This window comes from Rhinoraja longicauda, chromosome 31 (genome assembly GCF_053455715.1).
Source record: "Rhinoraja longicauda isolate Sanriku21f chromosome 31, sRhiLon1.1, whole genome shotgun sequence".
In the NCBI taxonomy this organism is placed as follows: domain Eukaryota; kingdom Metazoa; phylum Chordata; class Chondrichthyes; order Rajiformes; family Arhynchobatidae; genus Rhinoraja; species Rhinoraja longicauda.
The window spans coordinates 8,832,477-8,852,892 of record NC_135983.1 but is presented as its reverse complement, the minus strand read 5'-3'; the positions used below and the strand labels follow the sequence as shown (position 1 = coordinate 8,852,892).

At 47.6% G+C, this 20,416-nt stretch overlaps 1 protein-coding gene across 1 annotated transcript in view; it reads left to right on the top strand.

The window, feature by feature from the left end:
* The first annotated feature begins 2,716 nt into the window (after positions 1-2,716).
* The window catches only part of crb2a (crumbs cell polarity complex component 2a), a 130,574-nt gene continuing 112,874 nt past the window's right edge, over positions 2,717-20,416 (top strand). Inside the window, 1 exon segment of the mRNA XM_078426147.1 lies at positions 2,717-2,932. Coding sequence (XP_078282273.1) covers positions 2,869-2,932 — 64 coding nt within the window. The 5' untranslated portion in view covers positions 2,717-2,868.

The following is a 20,416-nucleotide window of genomic DNA, read 5'->3' as shown; positions in this document are numbered from 1 at the left end:
AGGGATATGGGCCAATCGCAGGCAGGTAGGCTGGTGGAGATGGGACATGTTGGTCTGCATGGGCAAGTTGGGCCGAGCGGCCTGTTTTCATGATGTATGACTCTATGAATCTAGTCCTCTTGTATCTGTCTCAGCGCGGTATAATTAATGCGGCCTTCACAAGGAATGCAAGCCTACACTTGCCTTGTACAACTCTGCGCTGAATGGGCAATTATGTGTATTTTGGCACTAATGCCGTGTTTATTTTTGTGGAGTTGTTGGGGTATACAGCACAAAAGCAGACCTTTTGGCCTACTTTGTCTATGCCAACTGGGCTAGTCCCATTTGCCTGCATTTGTCCCAGCTATATACTAAAACTCTCGTTTGTTTGTTTGTTTGTTTGTTTGTTTGTTTGTTCCTGAACGACAGCCAAAAAGGTACACAATAGTGTGACAATTTGAGGCCCCACCTTACTCACTGTCATCCCTTTGGTGTCAATGGAAAGTTTCATTGAAATCGGTGTTATATTTTTTAAGTTATTCACATTTTAAAGTTTAAATCTACTCCTAGGGAGGGAGGGAGGGAGGGGGTGAGGGAGGGAAGAGGGGAGGGAGGGGGGGATGGAGGGGGTGAGGGAGGGAAGAGGGGAGGGAGGGAGGGATGGAGGGAGGGGGAATGGAGGAAGGGAGGGGGAGGAGGAAGGGGGTGGAGGGGGAGGGTGGAGGGGGAGGGGGGAGGGACAGGGGTAGTGGAGGGAAGGGGGAGAGGGGAGGGGGGAGTGATGGGGGGAGAGGGCGCTGCACCAATGCAGGAGAGGTTTGGGCCCAGCGGGTCCACTTGGTCTAGTAGCCCTCTAAACCCTTCCTTCAGCATATATCTGTCTAAATATATTTTCAAATTCACAATATTATCTGCTTCTATAGCTTTCTGTGGCAGCTATTCCAGATAAGGACTAGCCTCAGAGTGAAAAGATTTGCCCCTGAAGTCCCTCTTCAATCTGGCTCCTCTCACCTTAAACGTCATCTTAAAATCTCTTTCCTCTCATCTTTTGCACACAGGCATCTTTTCACAGTCTTGTAGAATATGTGTATATTTTTTTGTTTTTGTGTGTTGACTGAGTACCAGTGATGCTGCTTCAAGCAAGATTTTCATTGCATCTGGATCTCACTATCTGTACGGAGTTTGTACGTTCTCCATGTGACCGCGTGGGTTTCCTCCGGGTGATCCGGTTTTCCTTCCACACTCCAAAGATGTCCCCGTTTGTAGGTTAATTGGCTTTGGTAAACATTGTAAATTGTTTATCTGGTGTGTAGGATAGTGCTTGCGTACTAGATCAGTGGTCAGCGTGGTCTGGGTGGACCGAAAGGCCTGCTTCCACACTGTATCTCTCCAAAGCCTAAAGCTCGCTGTTCCTAATCTTTTCATATACTGGCCGTTGACATCACCAACACTTAGTAGCATATAGATAGAGTCATAGAGAGAGTCATCGACATAGACCACGGAAACAAGCCCTTCGGCCCAATTTGTCCACACCAACCAACATTTCCCATCTACACTAGGCCCACCTGCCTGTGTTTGGCCCATATCCCTCTAAACCTGTCATATCCGTGTACCTGTCTAAATGCTTCTTAAACGTTGCGATAGTACCTGCCTCAACTACCTCCTCTGGCAGCTCGTTCTATTCAACCACCCGTTGTGTGGTGGACAGAAAATTATTCCAGGCTGTTGCCAATAATACATGTTCATTGGAAAATGGTTCAGAAATCTATCAAACACAAACTTTCTAATGCAAGAACCCAACTATGTACCACTCTTGGCAGGAACCTCAAACATCATTGCCTCAGATAACCAGAATATTCCCTCCATCCCGGTCCAGAATAATTCCAAGGCCAAATCCAGCTCCGATAAGTTGCCTCAATCCTTTTAACCTGCCCTGATCCCAGTGCTAGCATCCTAGTGACAGTAAATGTGGATGGAACATTGCGTCTTTCCCACAAGTATTGTGCAAACAAAAATGTATGCTGACTTTACAAATAAAGGTTGAGAATTAACTAAAAGAAATCCATCAAAATAAGGCAGCTTTATACAAAATCTATACATTTAATTGATAACAGAAGAATATGCATAGCTTGAGGTGGTGACAGGATTAAGCTTTGAGTAATTTGTTTTGTTCTTATACCATATTAAGCGATCAGTAATTTCAATAACCAGCGTATTAAAAGATTAATTATCACCGCCACAAGCTTTCAGAAATTATAAATACTCTTTAAAGAAGGCAGTTTAGAAATGATGTCAAAATCTTTCTATAGTAAATTAATCATCAAAAGTTAGATTGTTAGATTTCTTTAGGTGCCTAAAAGTTACCTTGCTGTTGATGTGCCTTGTTACGTTATGTTATTTTATGTTATGTTAAATGTTTTTGTATGTTATTTGAAAATGCAATAAAAATAATATTAAAAAAAAAAAAAAAGATTGTTAGATTTCCAAAACCTTTTCACAATGAAAATTGGTCAACCTGTTAAAACGCGTGGAACCTGTAATTGTTTGTGGATGAGGAGAGTGTTGGTAATGATGGGAATGTCTCGTTGCTAAACGTCACGAGGGCACTCACAAGTTCAGCTGCAGGACATCGTTGACCCAGTCCAGCGGAGAAGTCCGGACCATGTATTACTAAGTGCTCTAACGGGGTTGAGTGAAGCTGGAGCCAGTGGACGGGGGCAAGAGTATCATTGGCGTTCACTGTTGTGACTGAGCATGGAGCACTGGTGATGTTCTTCCCATCAGTTTGTGAGCGGGCTTCGAAGGACATGCTGGCGAGGCAGCCGAGAGTGGGTGCTGCTGCTGCACACTGCTTTCTTCAGTGACTCTAGACTGCCTGCCCCAATAACCATGGAAGGACAGAGAGCCTTGTCTCACCCTGCTGCACTGATTTTGATGTTTCTCTCCTTTTGCGGTAGGAGCCTTTCTGCGCTAAACTTTCTTAACTAGTACCACTGAGCTGAAGTTCGGTTTTGCGACTGTAATTGAGAAAGATTTGGCATGGATTTTATTCCTCGTGCACTAAGCTGAATTGTTGGAGTAGCTTTATGTGAGCTGAATACTTTGCGCTTTGCAGGCTTTATTGAAGAGCCAACATGCGTAAACTTGGTCTGATAACTGAAAAATGAATTTTGTATTGTTTGTGTCCAATTAATCAGCTCACAAGCCAAATTACTGTTCTGCCTACTTTCAGTCTGCGCTGAGTTTTAAATGAATGTGGCCGGCTTAACTTCTGAAAGAGAAGCAGCACAATGAAATTTCTTTCAGTAACCATAGTGACAACAGTTGCTGTTGCCGGGCAATTAGAGGAGTAGAATTTACTGCAGGAGAGGAGGGGATGGGAGCCGTTTTTTGTTTCACATGAACAGGGTAATAAAACGAGGGATATCCAGCCCTGTCCTCTCCTTCAATATTGAGCATGATTGATGAAGGTGGCTCTATCACTGGTGTGCTTTTCACTTCTGACCCTCGAATGGAACTAAAATATTCGTTTCTACTTGGTGGCAAACTGCAAGCTAATCGGAGGGGTCACTGAGGAGAGGTAGTATTTTAACCCAGTGAAACAAACAGCTGGGGCAGTCGAGGGGGGCCACGTGAATGAGCCCAGTTCCAGGAGGAAACTCTCCATTACGAGTGTCTGATTTTTAAACCTTCCACCGAAAAAGAAGGCAAACCCTTATCTGTTGCTGCTTTGCATCGGGTTATCAGGTCAAGGAGAAATGGTGGCATTAGTGCGAATTACTCCAGGTTTGGTGACTACCTCGGTGAAGTTTCAGCTAAATATCTGTCTGTAACTCGGTGTTGTGGACTCGGTGGACCAAAGAGCCTGTTTCCATGCTGTAACTCTAAAATATACTAAACCAAACTAAACTAAACTAAACAGGGCGATGAAGGAAATCTCTGACCATTGAAATTGCCCTGACCATTGAAACTAATCTTCTTGCAAATTCTGTGCATGGTCCTGTTATCCTTTCTAATACTTTAATTGATTACCAGATTACCTCTCAGTGAGAAGATGGTTGGCATCTTCGGCAGAAAGGTTAAATCACACAACATGGAACACACAGCACGGTGGCGCAGCGGTAGAGTTGTTGCCTTACAGCACCAGCGTCCCAGGTTCGATCCTGACTATGGGTGCTGTTTGTACAGGGTTTGCACGGTCTCCATGTGACCGCGTGGGTTTCCTCCGGGTGCTCCGGTTCCCTCCCACATTCCAAAGGTGTGCAGGCTTTGAAGGTTAATTGGCTTCTGTAACCATTGTCCCTAGTGTGCAGGATAGTACTAGTGTACTCGGTGTTGTGGACTCGGTGGACCGAAGAGCCTGTTTCCACGCTGTAACTCTAAAATATACTAAACCAAACTAAACTAAACTAAACAGGGCATGAAGGAAATCTCCACAAGGGTTTTTAAGAAGAGTGAAAAAGTATCTGAAACTACGGGTGATGTTTGTGAAAATATAGCGAGCCTGTTCAGAAGGCTTGGTGATGAGGGAGGATAAGTCGCCAGATGGTCGTGGCAGATCATTGGCACTGTTGAACAGTTTGTTGCCTGTGTAACCCCCGCTTACACCTTTAGTCAGCTCCAGCAGTTGGTGCTTCAAGTAGTTCCACGCAGCTCAAAGCGCCAGCAAAACCTTCCAAAGTCACAGTAAACTGGCCGGTTACAGCTAATAAAAATGGGAATGAAAAGCCGGCCAATAAAGTTTCTTCAGCTTTGTTGGAGCTGAACAGGATTTCGAGTACTTAAGTAGCAACTGCAGAAGACGCCATTGCAGAAGAAGTAGAAGGATATGGGCCCTGACGTGGGCAGGTGGGACTAGTGTTGGTGGAGCATCTTGGTCAGCATGGACAAGTTGAAACAAAGGATCTGTATGACTCTATGGCTCTATAACTTGTAGCAGGTTGAATTTGTGGCAGAGTTGTGATGCTGAGAAAAGAGACCGAGAAGCAGCATGGAAACAGGCCCTTTGGCCCACCAGGTCCGTGCCGACCAGCGATCACCAATAGTACACTAGCACTATCCTCCACACCAGGGACAATGTTTCGCAATTTTACCGAATGAATGAATGAATGAATTAATAAGTTTATTGGCCAAGTATGTGCATATACAAGGAATGTGCCTTGGTGCTCCACTCACAAATAACAACACAAACATACAGTTAACAATTAAGAATAAAGCATAACCACATCAAAACAATAAGGATACAACATTACGGTCTAAACATGTGGGTGAAAATAAACCAGGGCAAAAAAGAGACGACAGCCTTTGGTTGTTGAGTAGAGCTATCACTCGTGGGAAAAAAGCTGTTTTTATGTCTGGCTGTGGCTGCTTTGACAGTCCGGAGTCGCCTTCCAGAGGGAAGTGCTTCGAAGAGATTGTGGCCAGGGTGAGAGGGGTCAGAGATGATCTTGCCCGCTCGCTTCCTGGCCCTTGCAGTGTACAATTAACCGACAAACCTGTACGTTTTTGGAGTGTGGGAGGAAACCGGAGCACCCGGAGAAAACCCACGCGGTCACAGGGAGAACGTACGAACTCGGTAAGAAAGCACCCGTGGTTAAGATCGAACCTGGATCTCTGGCGCTGTAAGGCTGCAACTCTACCATTGCGCCACTGTGCTGCCCCTAATGCTGCAGAGAATGTTGCATCTTCGGTACAAACACTATCTCACTGATCCTGACTGAACACAGATGGTCTCCAAAGCTACTTAACAAATGGATTTTCTTCTGCAGAAGTAGTACTTTTCTACAGTGAGGGAGTGGTGCGGGGGAGGGGGCTGCAGTTTGAAGAGTGCTTTGGATTTTTTTGAGTGGTTTCATTAGCTGGGAATTCAATGGGGTTTTCCAATTGATTCACCCCAGAGCCTGCCACTCATTCTTTTCTATTAACGGTTGCTATAGGGAAACAGAAGAATTTTTGGGCGATGAATGCGCAAGGTTTCAAACTACTGTCAGGATCACAGTGGTTCATTACAGTGGTTCCAGGTGATTGTTGGGCTTTAGGGTGCTGCTAGGTTTGGCCTGGTGTCTGTTATGTTTCAATGTACGACTTAGAAAATCTGCTTGCTGCTTAGCACACATTAATTCCCCACTCAGTAAATGAAGCTTTCAACATGGACTTAGCCAAGCCAGTACACCCATCCTTCCACTAGTGCCATTGCAGTGGAAGAGTCGCTGCCTTACAGCGCCAGAGACCCGGGTTTGATCTGACCATTGGCGCTGTCAGTACGGAGTTTGTACGTTTTCCCCGTAATCCCGCATTGGTTTTGCCCGGGTGCTCCGGTTTCCTCCGACAATCCAAAGACGTACAGGTTTCTAGGCTAATTGGTTTTTGTAATATTGTAAATTGTCCCTAGTGTGTGTAGGATAGTGTTAATGTGCGGGGATCGCTGGTCGGCGCGGACCCGGTGGGCCAAAGGGCCTGTTTCCACGCTGTATCTCTAAACTAAACTAAACTAAACTCGTTGTCCCAGATTCCCTGTATGTGACTCTATTTTTACTGGACTGTGCACAAAAGGGAATTTCACTGTATCGCGGTATCAGCAACAATAAGTTTCCATTGAACCATTGAACCAAATGAATAAAACAAAGAAGTTGGCAATGTTAGAGTGTGACCCAGACTTTGGGCCCACTGAACTCCAGAGAGGTTACAGCACTGGGGTAGTTGTTTCCCTGTCAGGTCTATGCCTGCTCTATTCAAGAGAATCCAGCTGGTCCCATTTCACAGCCATCCCTCTCCCCAAAGCCCTGATATTTATTCCCTTCAAGTATTTAAATCCCCGGCATCACTTTTAGTTAATCTCTTCGGCATTCCTCTGAAGCCTCCATGTTTAGTCCCAAGTCTGGTCCCTCGACGGTGGACACAAAGCTCTGGTTAGGGTGAATCAACGTATCATAAGACGTAGCATTGCGTTGATTCATGGAGTCAATAGAGTCACACAGCACGGACAGAGGCCATTCGGCCCAACTTGTCCATGCTGACGAAGATGTCCCATCTAAACTAATCTCATATGTTCGTGTTTGGCCTATATTCCTCTGAACCTTTCCTATCCAGGTATCTGTCCAAGTGTCTTTTAAATGCTGGTGTAATACCTGCCTCAACTACCACTGGTAGCTAGAACCATATACCCATCACCCTCTTTGTGAAAAGGTTCTCCCTCAGATTTCTATTAAATCTTGCCTCTCTTACCTAAAACCTACTGCATGTCCTCTAGTTCTTGGTTCTCCTACTCTTGGAAGAAGACTCTGTGTGCATTCACCCTATCCATTCCCCTCATGATTTTATACACTTCTAAAAGATCACCCCAAGGAATAGTGCTAGCCTGCCCAACCTCTCCCGATAGCTCAGGCCCTCGAGTCCTGGCGGCACGGTGGCGCAGCGGTAAAGTTGCTGCCTTACAGCGAATGCAGCGCCGGAGACTCGGGTTCGATCCCAACTACGGGCGCCGTCTGTACGGAGTTTGTACGTTCTCCCCGTGACCTGCGTGGGTTTTCTCCGAGATCTTCGTTTTCCTCCCACACTCCAAAGACGTACAGGTATGTAGGTTAATTGACTGGGTAATATGTAAAACAATTGTCCCTAGTGTGTGTAGGAGAGTGTTAATGTGTGGGGATCGCTGGGCGGCACAGACTCGGTGGGCCAAAGGGCCAGTTTCCGCGCTGTATCTCTAAACAAAAATCTAAATCATCCTCCCAAATCTTCTCTGCACTCTTTTGAGCTTAATGGCTTCCGTGCCTTAAATAGTACCACTCCATTTACAAGTAGCCAGGTTACTACGGGCTTTCTTAACCTGTCCTGCCACCTTTAACGACTTAAAGACCCCCCACTATATTAGCCTGCTTTTGACCCTGTTTAGAATTATGTTATCAAGTTTATCTTATTCTTCATTCTTCCTCCTAAGATATAACTATTCATGTGTTTCTTCTTAAAAATGTTCCGTTTTCTCATTTTCAAACAAACGAAGACTAATAGCAAAGCAATATTCACTCTGCTATACTGAGACACAAAAGATTGCAGATGCTGGAATCTTGCACAAAACACAAAGTTGTGGAGGAACTTAGCAGGTCAGGCAGCATCTGTGGAGGGAAATGGACAGATGACGATTTGGGGCCAGGACCCTTCAGATTGAAACGTCACCCGTTCATTTCCCTCCATAGAAGCAGCCTGACCTGTTGAGCTCCTCCAGCACTTTGTGCTTCACTCTGCCACATACTGTGCTTCCTCTGTGTCATGTCTCACACTTGTCGGAACTCAGTGGAAAGCAGAATCAGTAGTAGCCCTCCGGTGGCAACTACCAATTCAAATCCAGCAAGAGAGTCTAATAAAGACAACATGGACTAACATGAGTGTACAGAATTTCCTCTTCACCACGAGTTGACGTTTACAAGATGCGTTCCAATTTTACCTTCTCATCGACACTTTCAGCACTATCTCGGCTCTTGCAAGTAGCTATTCACACTCACTCGACAGTGGTTTAGAATTGTTTAACGCTCCAGTGACATTCCACAGCCTCTGAATCAATGCTGAGCAGCACCCTACGAGTGGCCAGTGTTTCAGGTAAAAGCCCCCCCTTCCCCCCTCCCCTCCCCCCCTCCCTCCCCCCCACCCTCCCCCTCCCCTCCCCCCTCCACACCTCCCTCCTCCCTCCCTCCCCCTTCCCTCCCCCCCCACTCCCCTCCCGGTTACAATGGAAACCCTACGAGGACGGGCCCAACGGGCACACTTGTGCTAGTATACTATTAAAACTCAGATCTTGTGTATATGTATATATATTTCTGTGACTTCGGCTGATTTCGGCAATTTCGGCAAAACGGTGAACCGTAGCGCCACGATTTTTGTACCGCCTTAATCACCACGCGGTTCGCTGCTGGAAAATGATATTTTTATTTAATTCGGTCGTATATTTGTTAAGTTACAGAGGTTTTGGTTTATTTTGGTTCACCATTTTGGTTCACCTCAAACAAAATAACTGAATCACTTTTGGGCACCATATCTGAGGAATGTGCTGGCACTGGAGAGAGTCCAGAGGAGGTTTACAAGAATGGTCCCAGGAACGAGTAGGTTAACCTATGATGAGCGTTTGTCGGCAGGCACTGGGCCTGTACTCGCTGGAGTTTAGAAGAATGAGGGGGGACCTCATTGAAACATACAGAATTGTTAAAGGCTTGGATAAAGTGGATGTGGAGAGGGTGCTTCCACCAGTGGGAGAGTCTCGGACTAGAGGTCATAGCCTCAGAATTAAAGGACGTTCTTTTAGGAAAATGAGGAGGGTGGTGAATCTGTGGAATTCGTTGCCACAGAAGGCTGTGGAGGCCAAGTCAGTGGATATTTTTAAGGCAGAGATAGATAGATTTTTGATTAGTACAGGTGTCAGAGGTTTTGGGCAGGAGAATGGGGTTAGGAGGGAGAGATAATCAGCCATGATCGAATGGTGGAGTAGGCTTGATGGGCCGAATAGCCTAATTGTACCCCTATCACGCATGAACTTATGACTTTTCAATAAAATAACTTTTCACTGCACCTTGGTACAGGTGACAATAAACTAAACTAAACTGAATTCACCTGAAATGATTTTATTCCAGCATCAGCAACATGCCACACTCCTACAATAGTAAATCACGTGACTCAGTGGTAGTGTAAGAAAATAACTGCAGATGCTGGTACAAATCGAAGGTATTTATTTCACAAAATGCTGGAGTAACTCAGCAGGTCAGGCAGCCATTCCTTCTCTCCTGAGATGCTGCCTGACCTGCTGAGTTACTCCTGCATTTTGTGAAATAAATGACTGAGTGGCAGAATCGCCCTGCTCCCTGGCCACGAGATAGCCCTGGACTGGTAAAGACGAGAGTCAAAGAAGTGGACAGATTCTGACTTCTTACTCGGGGACCTGGGCATGCAGTGGTCAAAGAGGCAGTGGGGAGGTTCGACAAACATGGATTGTTTTCTCTGCACCGTCAGAAGCTGAGGGGAGACGTGATAGAAGATTATAAAATTACGAGACGCACAGATAAGTGTAGACAGTCAGGACCTTTTATCCCAGGGTGGAAATGTCAAAGATTAGCCTGCATATTTTTAAGACGAGAGAGGCAAAGTTCAGAAACATAGAAACATAGAAAATAGGTGCAGGAGTAGGCCATTCGGCCCTTCGAGCCTGCACCGCCATTCAATATGATCATGGCTGATCATCCAACTCAGTATCCTGTACCTGCCTTCTCTCCATAACCCCTGATCCCTTTAGCCACAAGGGCCACATCTAACTCCCTCTTAAATATAGCAATGAACTGGCCTCAACTACCTTCTGTGGCAGAGAATTCCACAGATTCACCACTCTGTGTGAAAAAAAACTTTCTCATCTCGGTCCTAAAAGACTTCCCCCTTATCCTTAAACTGTGACCCCTGGTTCTGGACTTCCCCAACATCGGTAACAATCTTCCTGCATCTAGCCTGTCCAACCCCTTAAGAAGTTTAAAGGAGATGTGGAGGGTGTGTTTTTATTTTACAGTGGGAGTGATGGGTGCCTGGAGCACACTGCCAGGGGTGGTGGTAGAAGCACATACGATAGTGGCATTTTAGACACTTTTAAATAGACACATGGATATGCAGGAAATAGAGGGTTATAGATCACGTGCAGACAGAGGAGATCAGTTCGACTGTTTGGCATGGAAATTGTGGGCCGAAGGGCCTGTTTTGACCTCAATGTAGAAACCAGGACTGCAAATGCTGGTTAATGCACAGAAGGACACAAAGTGCTGGAGTAACCCAGCAGGCCAGGCAGCACCTCTGGAGAACATGGATAGGTGATGTTGAGTTGAGTCCCTTCTTCCAGACCCTTCTTTTCTTTCTTTGTCTAGTTCAGTCTGAAGAAGGGTCTTGACCCAAAACGTCACCTATTCCTAATCTCCAGAGGTGCTGCCTGACCTGCCTAGTTACTCCAGCACTTTGTGGCCTTTTCCGTACTGCTCTATGTTCCATGTTCTATGTTCCAGGAAGAAGTCATCTTTATTCTAAGGTTGACACGAAATACTGGAGTAACTTAGCGGGTCAGGCAGCGTCGCGGGAGAGAAGGAATGGGTGACCCAAAACCTCACCCATTCCTCCTCTCCCGACATGCTGCCTGACATAGAAACATAGAAAATAGGTGCAGGAGTAGGCAATTCGGCCCTTCGAGCCGGCACTGCCATTCAATATGATCATGGCTGATCATCCAACTCAGTATCCCGTACCTGCCTTCTCTCCATACCCCCTGATCCCTTTAGCCACAAGGGCCACATCTAACTGCCTCTTAAATATAGCCAATGAACTGGCCTCAACTGACCGCTGAGTTACTCCAGCATTTTGTGTCCACCTTCGATTTACCAGCATCTGCAGGTTTTTTTTCCTACTCATCTTTGTTCTACGAGGTTTCAGGTTGAGTATATCTTCCAGAGTTACGTTACATGCTGCCGATTATCATGGCTGGTAATTCTTCAGAAGGATCAGTCTGACAGCTGGGATAAAACACGCTTGCCTGACCTGCTGCTGACTCTGTGCGTCCCCGCTCTGCTGAAGAATCAACTCGGACACATCCATCAGCTCCTCCTGTCTCGTTGCTAATCTCATCGGTTATATCATATTGGGTTACGAGATCTCTCCCCATTGCTGCCCTTCATCCGATAGCTCTGAACAATGATGTGCATTAGGTGACATCAGGAGGGTTTGTCAAAGACTTGAATGGAGCCTCTCCTCTGATGATGGTTTCCGTGGAAGGTTATTGAGAGGGCAGAGGTATTAGAATACTCACCTGGAGCAAGCCACCATTGAACCCAGGGACTTCCAACGGAAACAGTGATTCTCAAAGTTCCAGATATGAGGGCTACGCCGAATTGTGAACGCAGCCCGGACCATCACACAAACCAACCTCCCTTCCATTGACGCCATTTATACCTCGCGCTGCCTCGGCAAGGCCAGCAGCAGAATCAAGGACGAGTCGCACCCTGGCCACTCCCTCTTCTCCCCTCTTGGCACGGTGGCGCAGCGGTAGAGTTGATGCCTTACAGCAAATGCAGCGCCGGAGACTTAGGTTCGATCCCAACTACGGGCGCCGTCTGTACGGAGTTTGTACGTTCTCCCCGTGACCTGCGTGGGTTTTCTCCGAGACCTTCGGTTTCCTCCCACACTCCAAAGACGTACAGGTTTGTAGGTTAATTGGCTGGGCAAATGTTTAAAAAAATTGTCCCTAGTGGGTGTAGAATAGTGTTAGTGTGCGGGGATCGCTGGGCGGCGCGGACCCGGTGGGTCGAAGAGCCTGTTTCTGCGCTGTATCTCTAAATCTAAAAAAATCTCTCCCATCGGGCAAGGGTTACAGAAGTGTGAAAACGCACACCTCCAGATTCGGAAACAGTTTCTTTCCAGCTGTAATCTGGCAACTGAATCATCCGACCGCAACCAGAGAGCAGTGCTGAACTATCATCTACCTCATTGGGAACCATTGGACTATCTTTAATTGAACCTTACTGGCTTTACCTTGCACCAAACGTTATTGCCTTATCACGTTATTCACACTGTGAATGGCTCGATTGTAATCAAGTATTGTCTTTCCGCTGGTGGGTTAGCACGCAACAAAAGCTTTTCACTGTACCTCGGTACACGTGACAATAAACTAAAATTAACTGAACAATAGCTTGAATTTATAGAGCACCTTGACCTTAATGAGATCCTTCCGAATGTCATGTGGCTTAGACCAAGGGTCTCGACCCGAAACGTCACCCATTCCTTCTCTCCTGAGATGCTGCCTGACCCACTGAGTTACTCCAGCTTTTTGCGATACCTTGGATTTGTACCAGTGTCTGCAATTATTTTCAAAAGTTGAGTCAATGAGGGAGATGTTAGGAGGGAGGACAGAGAGTTCAGTTTTAAAGAGAGTCTTCTAAAGAAAACAAATGAGAGTGGGAGATGGAATTCCAGATCCTAGTACCTTGGCAGCTGAAGGCCTGGATAGAGTGGATGTGGAGAGGATGTTTCCAATGGCAGGAGAGTCTAGGATCAGAATCCAGCACAGCCTCAGAATAAAAGGATGTACCTTTACAAAGGAGAGGAGCAAGAATTTCTTTCGTCGGAGGGTGGTGAATCTGTGGAATTCATTGCCACTGACGGATGGAGAGGCCAAGTCAATGGGTTTTTGTAAAGCGGAGATTGACAGATTCTTGATTAATCAGGGTGTCAGGGGTTACGGGGAGAAGGCAGGAGAATGGGGCTGAGTGGGATATATAGATCAGCCATGATTGAACAGCAGAGTAGACTCGGTGGGCCGAATGGCCTAATTCTGCTCCTATGACTTTTGAACTTATGAACTTAGGCTCCACAGTGGAGTGGTTCAATTCAATGGTCCTTAAAAAGCAAAAATTGGAGCAGAGATGTCCTCACGTGAATCTAGACTACACTTCTTCCCACCCTGCTTCCTGTAAAGACTCTATCCCCTACTTTCAATTCCTCCGTCTACGCCGCATCTGCGCCCAAGATGCGATTTCCCATACCAGGTCGTCGGAGATGTCCTCATTCTTTAGTTCCCCTCTTCCATTATACATGAGGCTCTCACTAGGGTCTCCTCGATATCCCACAGCTCCGCTCTTGCGCCCCCTCCCCTCATTCATAACAAGGACAGAGTCCCCCTTGTCCTCACCTTCCACCCCATAAGCCGTCGCATACAGCATATAACCCTCCGACATTTTTGCCACCTCCAACTGGATCCCACTACTGGCCACATCTTCCCATCTTCACCCCTTTCTGCTTTCCGCAGAGACCGTTCCCTCCGCAACTCCCTGGTCAACTCGTCCCTTCCCATCCAAACCACCCCCTCCCCAGATACATTCCCCTGCAACCGCAAGAGATGCAACACCTGTCCCTTTACCTCCCCCCTCAACTCCATCCAAGGACCCCGTCAGTCTTTTCAGATGAGGCAGAGGTTCACTTGCACCTCCTCCAACCTCATCTACTGTATCCGCTGATCCAGGTGTCAACTCCCGTATATCGACGAGACCAAGCACAGGCTTGGCGATCGTTTTGCTGAACACCTCCGTTCAGTCCACCTAAACCTACTTGATCTCCCGGTTACTCAGCACTTTAACTCCCCCCCCCTCCATTCCCAATCTGACCTTTCTGTCCTGGGCCTCCTCCATTGTCAGAGTGAGGCCCAGCACATATTTCGCTTGGGCAATTTACACCCCAGCGGTATGAACATTGACTTCTCTAACTTCAAATAGCCCTTGCTTTCCCTCTCCCTCCATCCCTTCCCCCTTCCCAGTTTTCCCACCTGTCTTACTGTCTCCGACTACAATTTATCTCTATACCGCCCACTCCCCTGACATCAGTCTGAAGAAGGGTCTCGACCTGAAACGTCACCCATTCCTTCTCTCCAGAGATGCTGCCTGTCCCGCTGAGTTACTCCAGCATTTTATGTCTGGCGTCAAGTGAACTCATAAATTGTAAATCTATCCACTGCCAATTGTTATTTGACACCCGATAAACTGATTGATTCTCACTGCGACGATACGAAAGAACTTTATTTATCCAAGGAGGTAAATTGATCTGCCAACAGTCATAAAAACACAAAATACATGAAATTAAAGTGGCGAGTGGAAAGGATTGGGGATGTGCAAAGAATGGGGGGGGGGGGGGGGGGGTGAGAGGGGAGTCAGTCTCAGTCTACCCCACGACAGAAGGGGGAAGAGTTGTACAGTTTGATAGCCCCAGTGAAGAAGGATCTCCTGTGGTGTTCTGTCCTGCATCTTGGTGGAACCAATCTGTTGCTGAAGGTGCTCCTCAGGTTGACCAGTGTATCATGGAGGGGGTGAGCTGCATTGTCCAGGATGCTCCGCAGTTTGAGGAGCATCCTCCCCTCCAAGACCCCCTCCCATGAATCCCATAAACAAGAATCAAGAGAGTATGATGGTCATATGTACTGCCAGCGGGGATCGCTGGGCGGCGCGGACCCGGTGGGTCGAAGGGCCTGTTTCTGCGCTGTATCTCTAAATCTAAAAAAATCTCTCCCATCGGGCAAGGGTTACAGAAGTGTGAAAACGCACACCTCCAGATTCGGAAACAGTTTCTTTCCAGCTGTAATCTGGCAACTGAATCATCCTCCCGCACCCAGAGAGCAGTGCTGAACTATCATCTACCTCATTGGAGACCATTGGACTATGTTTAATTGAACCTTACTGGCTTTACCTTGCACCAAACGTTATTCCCTTATCACGTTATTCACACTGTGAATGGCTCGATTGTAATCAAGTGTTGTCTTTCCGCTGGTGGGTTAGCGGTAGAGTTGCTGCCTTACAGCGAATGCAGCGCCGGAGACTCAGGTTCGATCCTGACTACGGGCGCCGTCTGTACGGAGTTTGTACGTTCTACCCGTGACCTGCGTGGGTTTTCTCCGAGATCTTCGGTTTCCTCCCACATTCCAAAGACGTACAGGTATGTTGGTTAATTGGCTGGGCAAATGTAAAAATTGTCCCTAGTGGGTGTAGGATAGTGTTAGTGTGCGGGGATCGCTGGGCGGCACGGACCCGGTGGGCCGAAGTGCCTGTTTCTGCGCTGTATCTCTAAATCTAAAAATCTAAAAAAAAAATCTAAATACAATAACACAACAAATAAAGATATAATGATCAATTAAATGATAGCATTAAAAAAATGGTTCTAGGGACTGGAAAACCACTGTCTCTTGAACGTTTTCCCAAAAACTCTTCCTTGGGAATTAATGACACAAGGGGCTGCAGATGCTGGAATCCTGAGCAAAAGAACAAAAGTACTGGAGGAACTCAGCGGGTCAGGCAGCATCTGTGGAGGGAAATGAACAGGTAACATTTCAGTCTGAAGGGTCCTGACGTTTCTGTGTGGGGGGGGGGGGGGGGGGGTGGAAGAAATGAAAGGGTGATGTTTTGTGTCAGGACCCTTCTTCAGCTGTGTGAAAGCTGGTGTGAGCAGGGACCAGGAAATGGGGTCTGGGCACAGAGAGGAAGACGGAAAGAAAAACAAAGATTCATCCTATGTTGGAGGAGCGAGCAGATTCTGAAGATAATAAAAAAAGAACTGCAGATGCTGAAAATCTGAAGTAAAAAGAGAAAATGCTGGAAGAGCTCATCAAGTCCGGCATCATCTGTGAAGAGAGAACATTAGTGTTCTGGGCCCCAGTGTAGGTTAGGTTGGGTTTTGCACTATGGAAGATACTGCAAGCCATTCCCAAACACAAACCAACCACAAAGATACTCCCATGATTTTCGAAGCTTCCCCACAATATCTCGTCCAAGTTGTGACAGTATTGTCCTCAATCTCCCCGGGTGACAGGCTTTTGTGTTGTGCAGAATAATTATTAAAGAGAATGGATTTTTCTTTCCTCAGTAAAATGACACAACACGTATTGTGCCAAGAGTTACATTTAGCAGTCAAGCACACTGTGGGAATTGTGCTCATAATCTCTGTGCGTAAATCTCTCTCTCTCTCAAGAAAGATTAAGAGTCCCTGATGTCACAGTTTGTTCTATTGTGTGAAAATCAAGATGCTTGTTCTGTCAGGGGCAAAAGAAAGGCTTTAAAAAAACCTGTCTTTCGGAGTTAGGTGTACGGAGCAAACGTCTACGACATTATATTCCAATTTAATTGGAAAGGAGATACTGAGTTTCTGAATCTAGCATCTATGCAATCATAGATGCAATCATATGACCTAGAGTCCTACAGTATGGAAACAGGCCCTTCGGCCCAACTTGCCCACTTTCCCATGCTGTCTTTGACTAACTCTTGCCCAATTGGTGTGCCACTAACATCTCATTGGGCCAGATAAGAATTGGGCAGTGCCAAAGACCTGGGTTCGGTCCTGACTGTGGGTGCTGTCTGTATGAAGTTTGTACGTTCTCTCTGTTACCATGTGGGTTTTGTCCGAGTACTCTGGTTTCCTCCCACACTCCAAAGATGTGCAGGTTTATAAGTTAATTGGTTTCAGTAACATTGTCCCTAGAGTGTAGGGTAATGTTAGTGTACAGGGATTGCTGGTCGGCATGGACTCAGTGGGCCGAAGGGCCTGTTTGCGAGCTGTATCTCTAAGCTTATCTAAATGGCTGTGACAGATTCTATGACTGGTGCACAACAGTTGGCAACTGATGATGATGGCATCATGAGGCGTCTTCCGCCTGCCTGGTGGCCAATGTACAATCCGGTTCTTGAAATTAAAACTACTCGGTTAGACAAACTTGGTGTGGTGTCTCTGAAGCATTGGAAGCTGAGGAGAGACCTGATAGAAGAATGGTCAATGGTTCTTTATTTTCACACGTACATACGTACAGTGACATTACCTTTTGCATACAGTTCAGTGAAGTACTCCCCGATTAGTGTAAAGTGCATAGAAATAGTCCACTGAGACCGCATACAAGAGTCACCAAGGTTCGGTACCATTTTCAAAGTCCAGTCTGGTCCGTGGTCTTGGTCTCCTGGAGCGGGGCCTGATCCCGGCGAGCCCCAGACTGCCCCAGGGCCTCCCGCTGTGGCCTCCGTCCAGATCGTCCAGCGATCCATCGTCCCTCTCCTCGCCCGGTCACCGTCAGCATTCGTGGCCCGTGGAGGGGCGCCTCCCATAGCCGACCTTGAGGGCGCGGAAGGTAAGGCCCCGGTTCACGCTCACACCGGCCCCCTGCTCTCGCCTCCACCATCGCCGGCTCCCTCCGGCCTCCTCTCCTGTTCTCTGGTCCTCAGGGGACGAGCAGGGGCCGGCTCGGTGGCTCCCTCTACAGGCAACGGCCCGCCACACCTTATATAAAATTATGAGAGGCATAGATAGGGTAGACAGTCAGAAACGTTAGGTGGAAACATCAAAACCTAGAGGGCATAGCTTTAAGGTGAGGGAGGGTACATTTAAAAGACGACCCCCCCCTCCCCCACTGAAATGTATCCAGGTCCACTGGAGATGTTGCCTGACCTGCTAAGTTACTCCAGCACTTTCTGTCTTTTTTTGCAAACCAGCATCTGCAGTTCCTTGTTTCTCTAAAGTTTAAAGGAGATGTGCGGGGCAAGTTTTTTTTTTTTACACGGAGGGTGGGGGGTGTCTGGAACACGCTGCCGGGGGTGGTGGTGGTGGGGACAAATATGATAGTGGTGTTTAAGAGGAGTTTGGATAGGCACACATCGAAGGTATCACAAAATGCTGGAGTAACTCAACGGGTCAGGCAGCATCTCCGGACAGAAGGAATGGGTGACGTTTCGGGTCGAGACCCTTCTTCAGACTGATGTCGGGGGGGGGGGGGGGGGGGCGGGACAAAGGAAGGATATAGGTGGAGACAGGAAGACAGTGGGAGAACTGGGAAGGGGGAGGGGAAGGGAGGGACAGAGGAACTATCTAAAGTTAGAGAAGTCAATGTTCATACCGCTGGGCTGCAAGCTGCCCAGGCGAAATATGAGGTGCTGTTCCTCCAATTTGCGGTGGGCCTCACTATGACACTGGAGGAGGCCCATGACAGAAAGGTCAGACTGGGAGTGGGAGGGGGAAGTTGAAGTGCTCGGCCATCGGGAGATGTATACGCAGGGAACGGAGGGATATGGATCCCGTGTGGGAGATTAGTTGAGCTTGGTATCGTGTTCGGTGTGGGTGTAGTGGGTCAAAGAGCCTGTTCCGATGCTGTGGTGTTCCCTGTTCTATGCGTCAGCTGGTGACATGCCTCTACAATGGCCCATGTGTGGGCCCGTAGACAGAGGAACGCCAGCCCATTCCCTGCCACCCGTGTAACGAGGACGCACATCCACGCTTTGATCAAACCTGAACAGTGACTCCAGGCACTCGAATGAAGTGACACCAACCTCTGCGATCACCGTCTCGCGGTTTTGACAGCGCACGCTGAGGGAGGACGGAAGAGGAATTCTAACGAGACGTCGTCTTAGGGCGGAAGGAAATTGCGCTAATTTTGGTGGATTGGTCTCGCTGTGCGGTTTCAATACAATCCCTGGCCGTGCACAATGACAACGGTTGGCGGTGGCCCCTCTTCATTTTGGAAGAGGGAGAGGTTTTGCTTATTCCCTTAATAAGGGAAACGGAAACAAAAGAAATCTCCGGGTCAGAAGCGAAAGGCAGGCAAGGCAACCTGTGGATGAATGAATGTGCACAACTGACAGCTCTTGACAGCCCTTGACAGCTCGGCAAGGTGGTTTGTTAATAGGCAGGGCTTCGGGAGAGTATATTTCTTTTAAACATTGGATGAAGAGCATCAGCACCAACCAACAGCGAAGGAGTTCTCAGAACTGAGTGGAAAAATAGCCCAAACAAATCCCTCCCCCACTACCTGCTTGCATGGCAGGTTACAGTCAGCATGAGGGTAGACTCTACAAATGGGCTCCACTTTTCTCTGGGGTCCACGTCCACAGATTGGTGGTAGATAAAGTGGTAAAGAAGGCGTATGGCCTGCTTGCCTTTTGAGGAAGGGTCTCAACCCGAAGCGTCACCTGTTCCTTTTCTCCAGAGATGCTGCCTGACCCGCTGAGTTACTCCAGCTTTTTGTGTCCATCTTCAGTGGTAAACCAGCGTCGGCAGTTCCTTCCCACGCAGAAGAATTGGGAAGTCATGTTGCAGTTTTGTACGACATGTTTTAGGCTGCATTTGTGTGCAGCTCTGGTTGCCCCCATTACAGGAAGGATGTGGAGACGTTGGAGAGGGTGCAGGGGAGGTTGAGCAGAATGTTACCTGGATTAGAGGGTATTAGTTAATATTAGAGGTCGGACAAACTAGGATTTTCTCTGGAATGTCCGAGCTGGAGGGGAAACCTGATAGAGGTATATACAATTACGAGAGACAAAGGTAAGGGTGGACAGTCGAAACCTTTTTTCACCAGGGTGAAAATGTCAAGACTAGAGGGTATAGTTTAGTTTAGTTTAGTTTAGAGAATACAGCGCGGAAACAGGCCCTTTCGGCCCACCGGGTCCGCGCCGACCAGCGATCCCCTGCACATTAACACTATCCTACACCCACTAGGGACAATTTTTACATTTACTAAGCCAATTAACCTACAAACCTGTACGTCTTTGGAGTGTGGGAGGAAACCGAAGATCTCGGAGAAAACCCACGCAGGTCACGGGGAGAACGTACAAACTCCGTACAGACGGCGCCCGTAGTCGGGATGGAACCCGGTTCTCTGGCGCTGCATTCGCTGTAAGGCAGCAACTCTACCGCTGCGCCACCGTGCCGCACAGTTTTAAGGTGGGAGGGGGCAATGTTTAAAAGAAATATTCAGAGCTATTCTTTGTGCATGGAAAGTGTGCCGGGGAAGGGGGGGGGGGGAAGGGGGGGGGGGGGGGTGGTGGAGGCAGATGGGAGGCAGAAATGGAGGGATATGGATCATGTTCGGCATGGACATTGTGTATGAAGGGATTGTTCCTGTGCTGTACTGTTCCGTGTT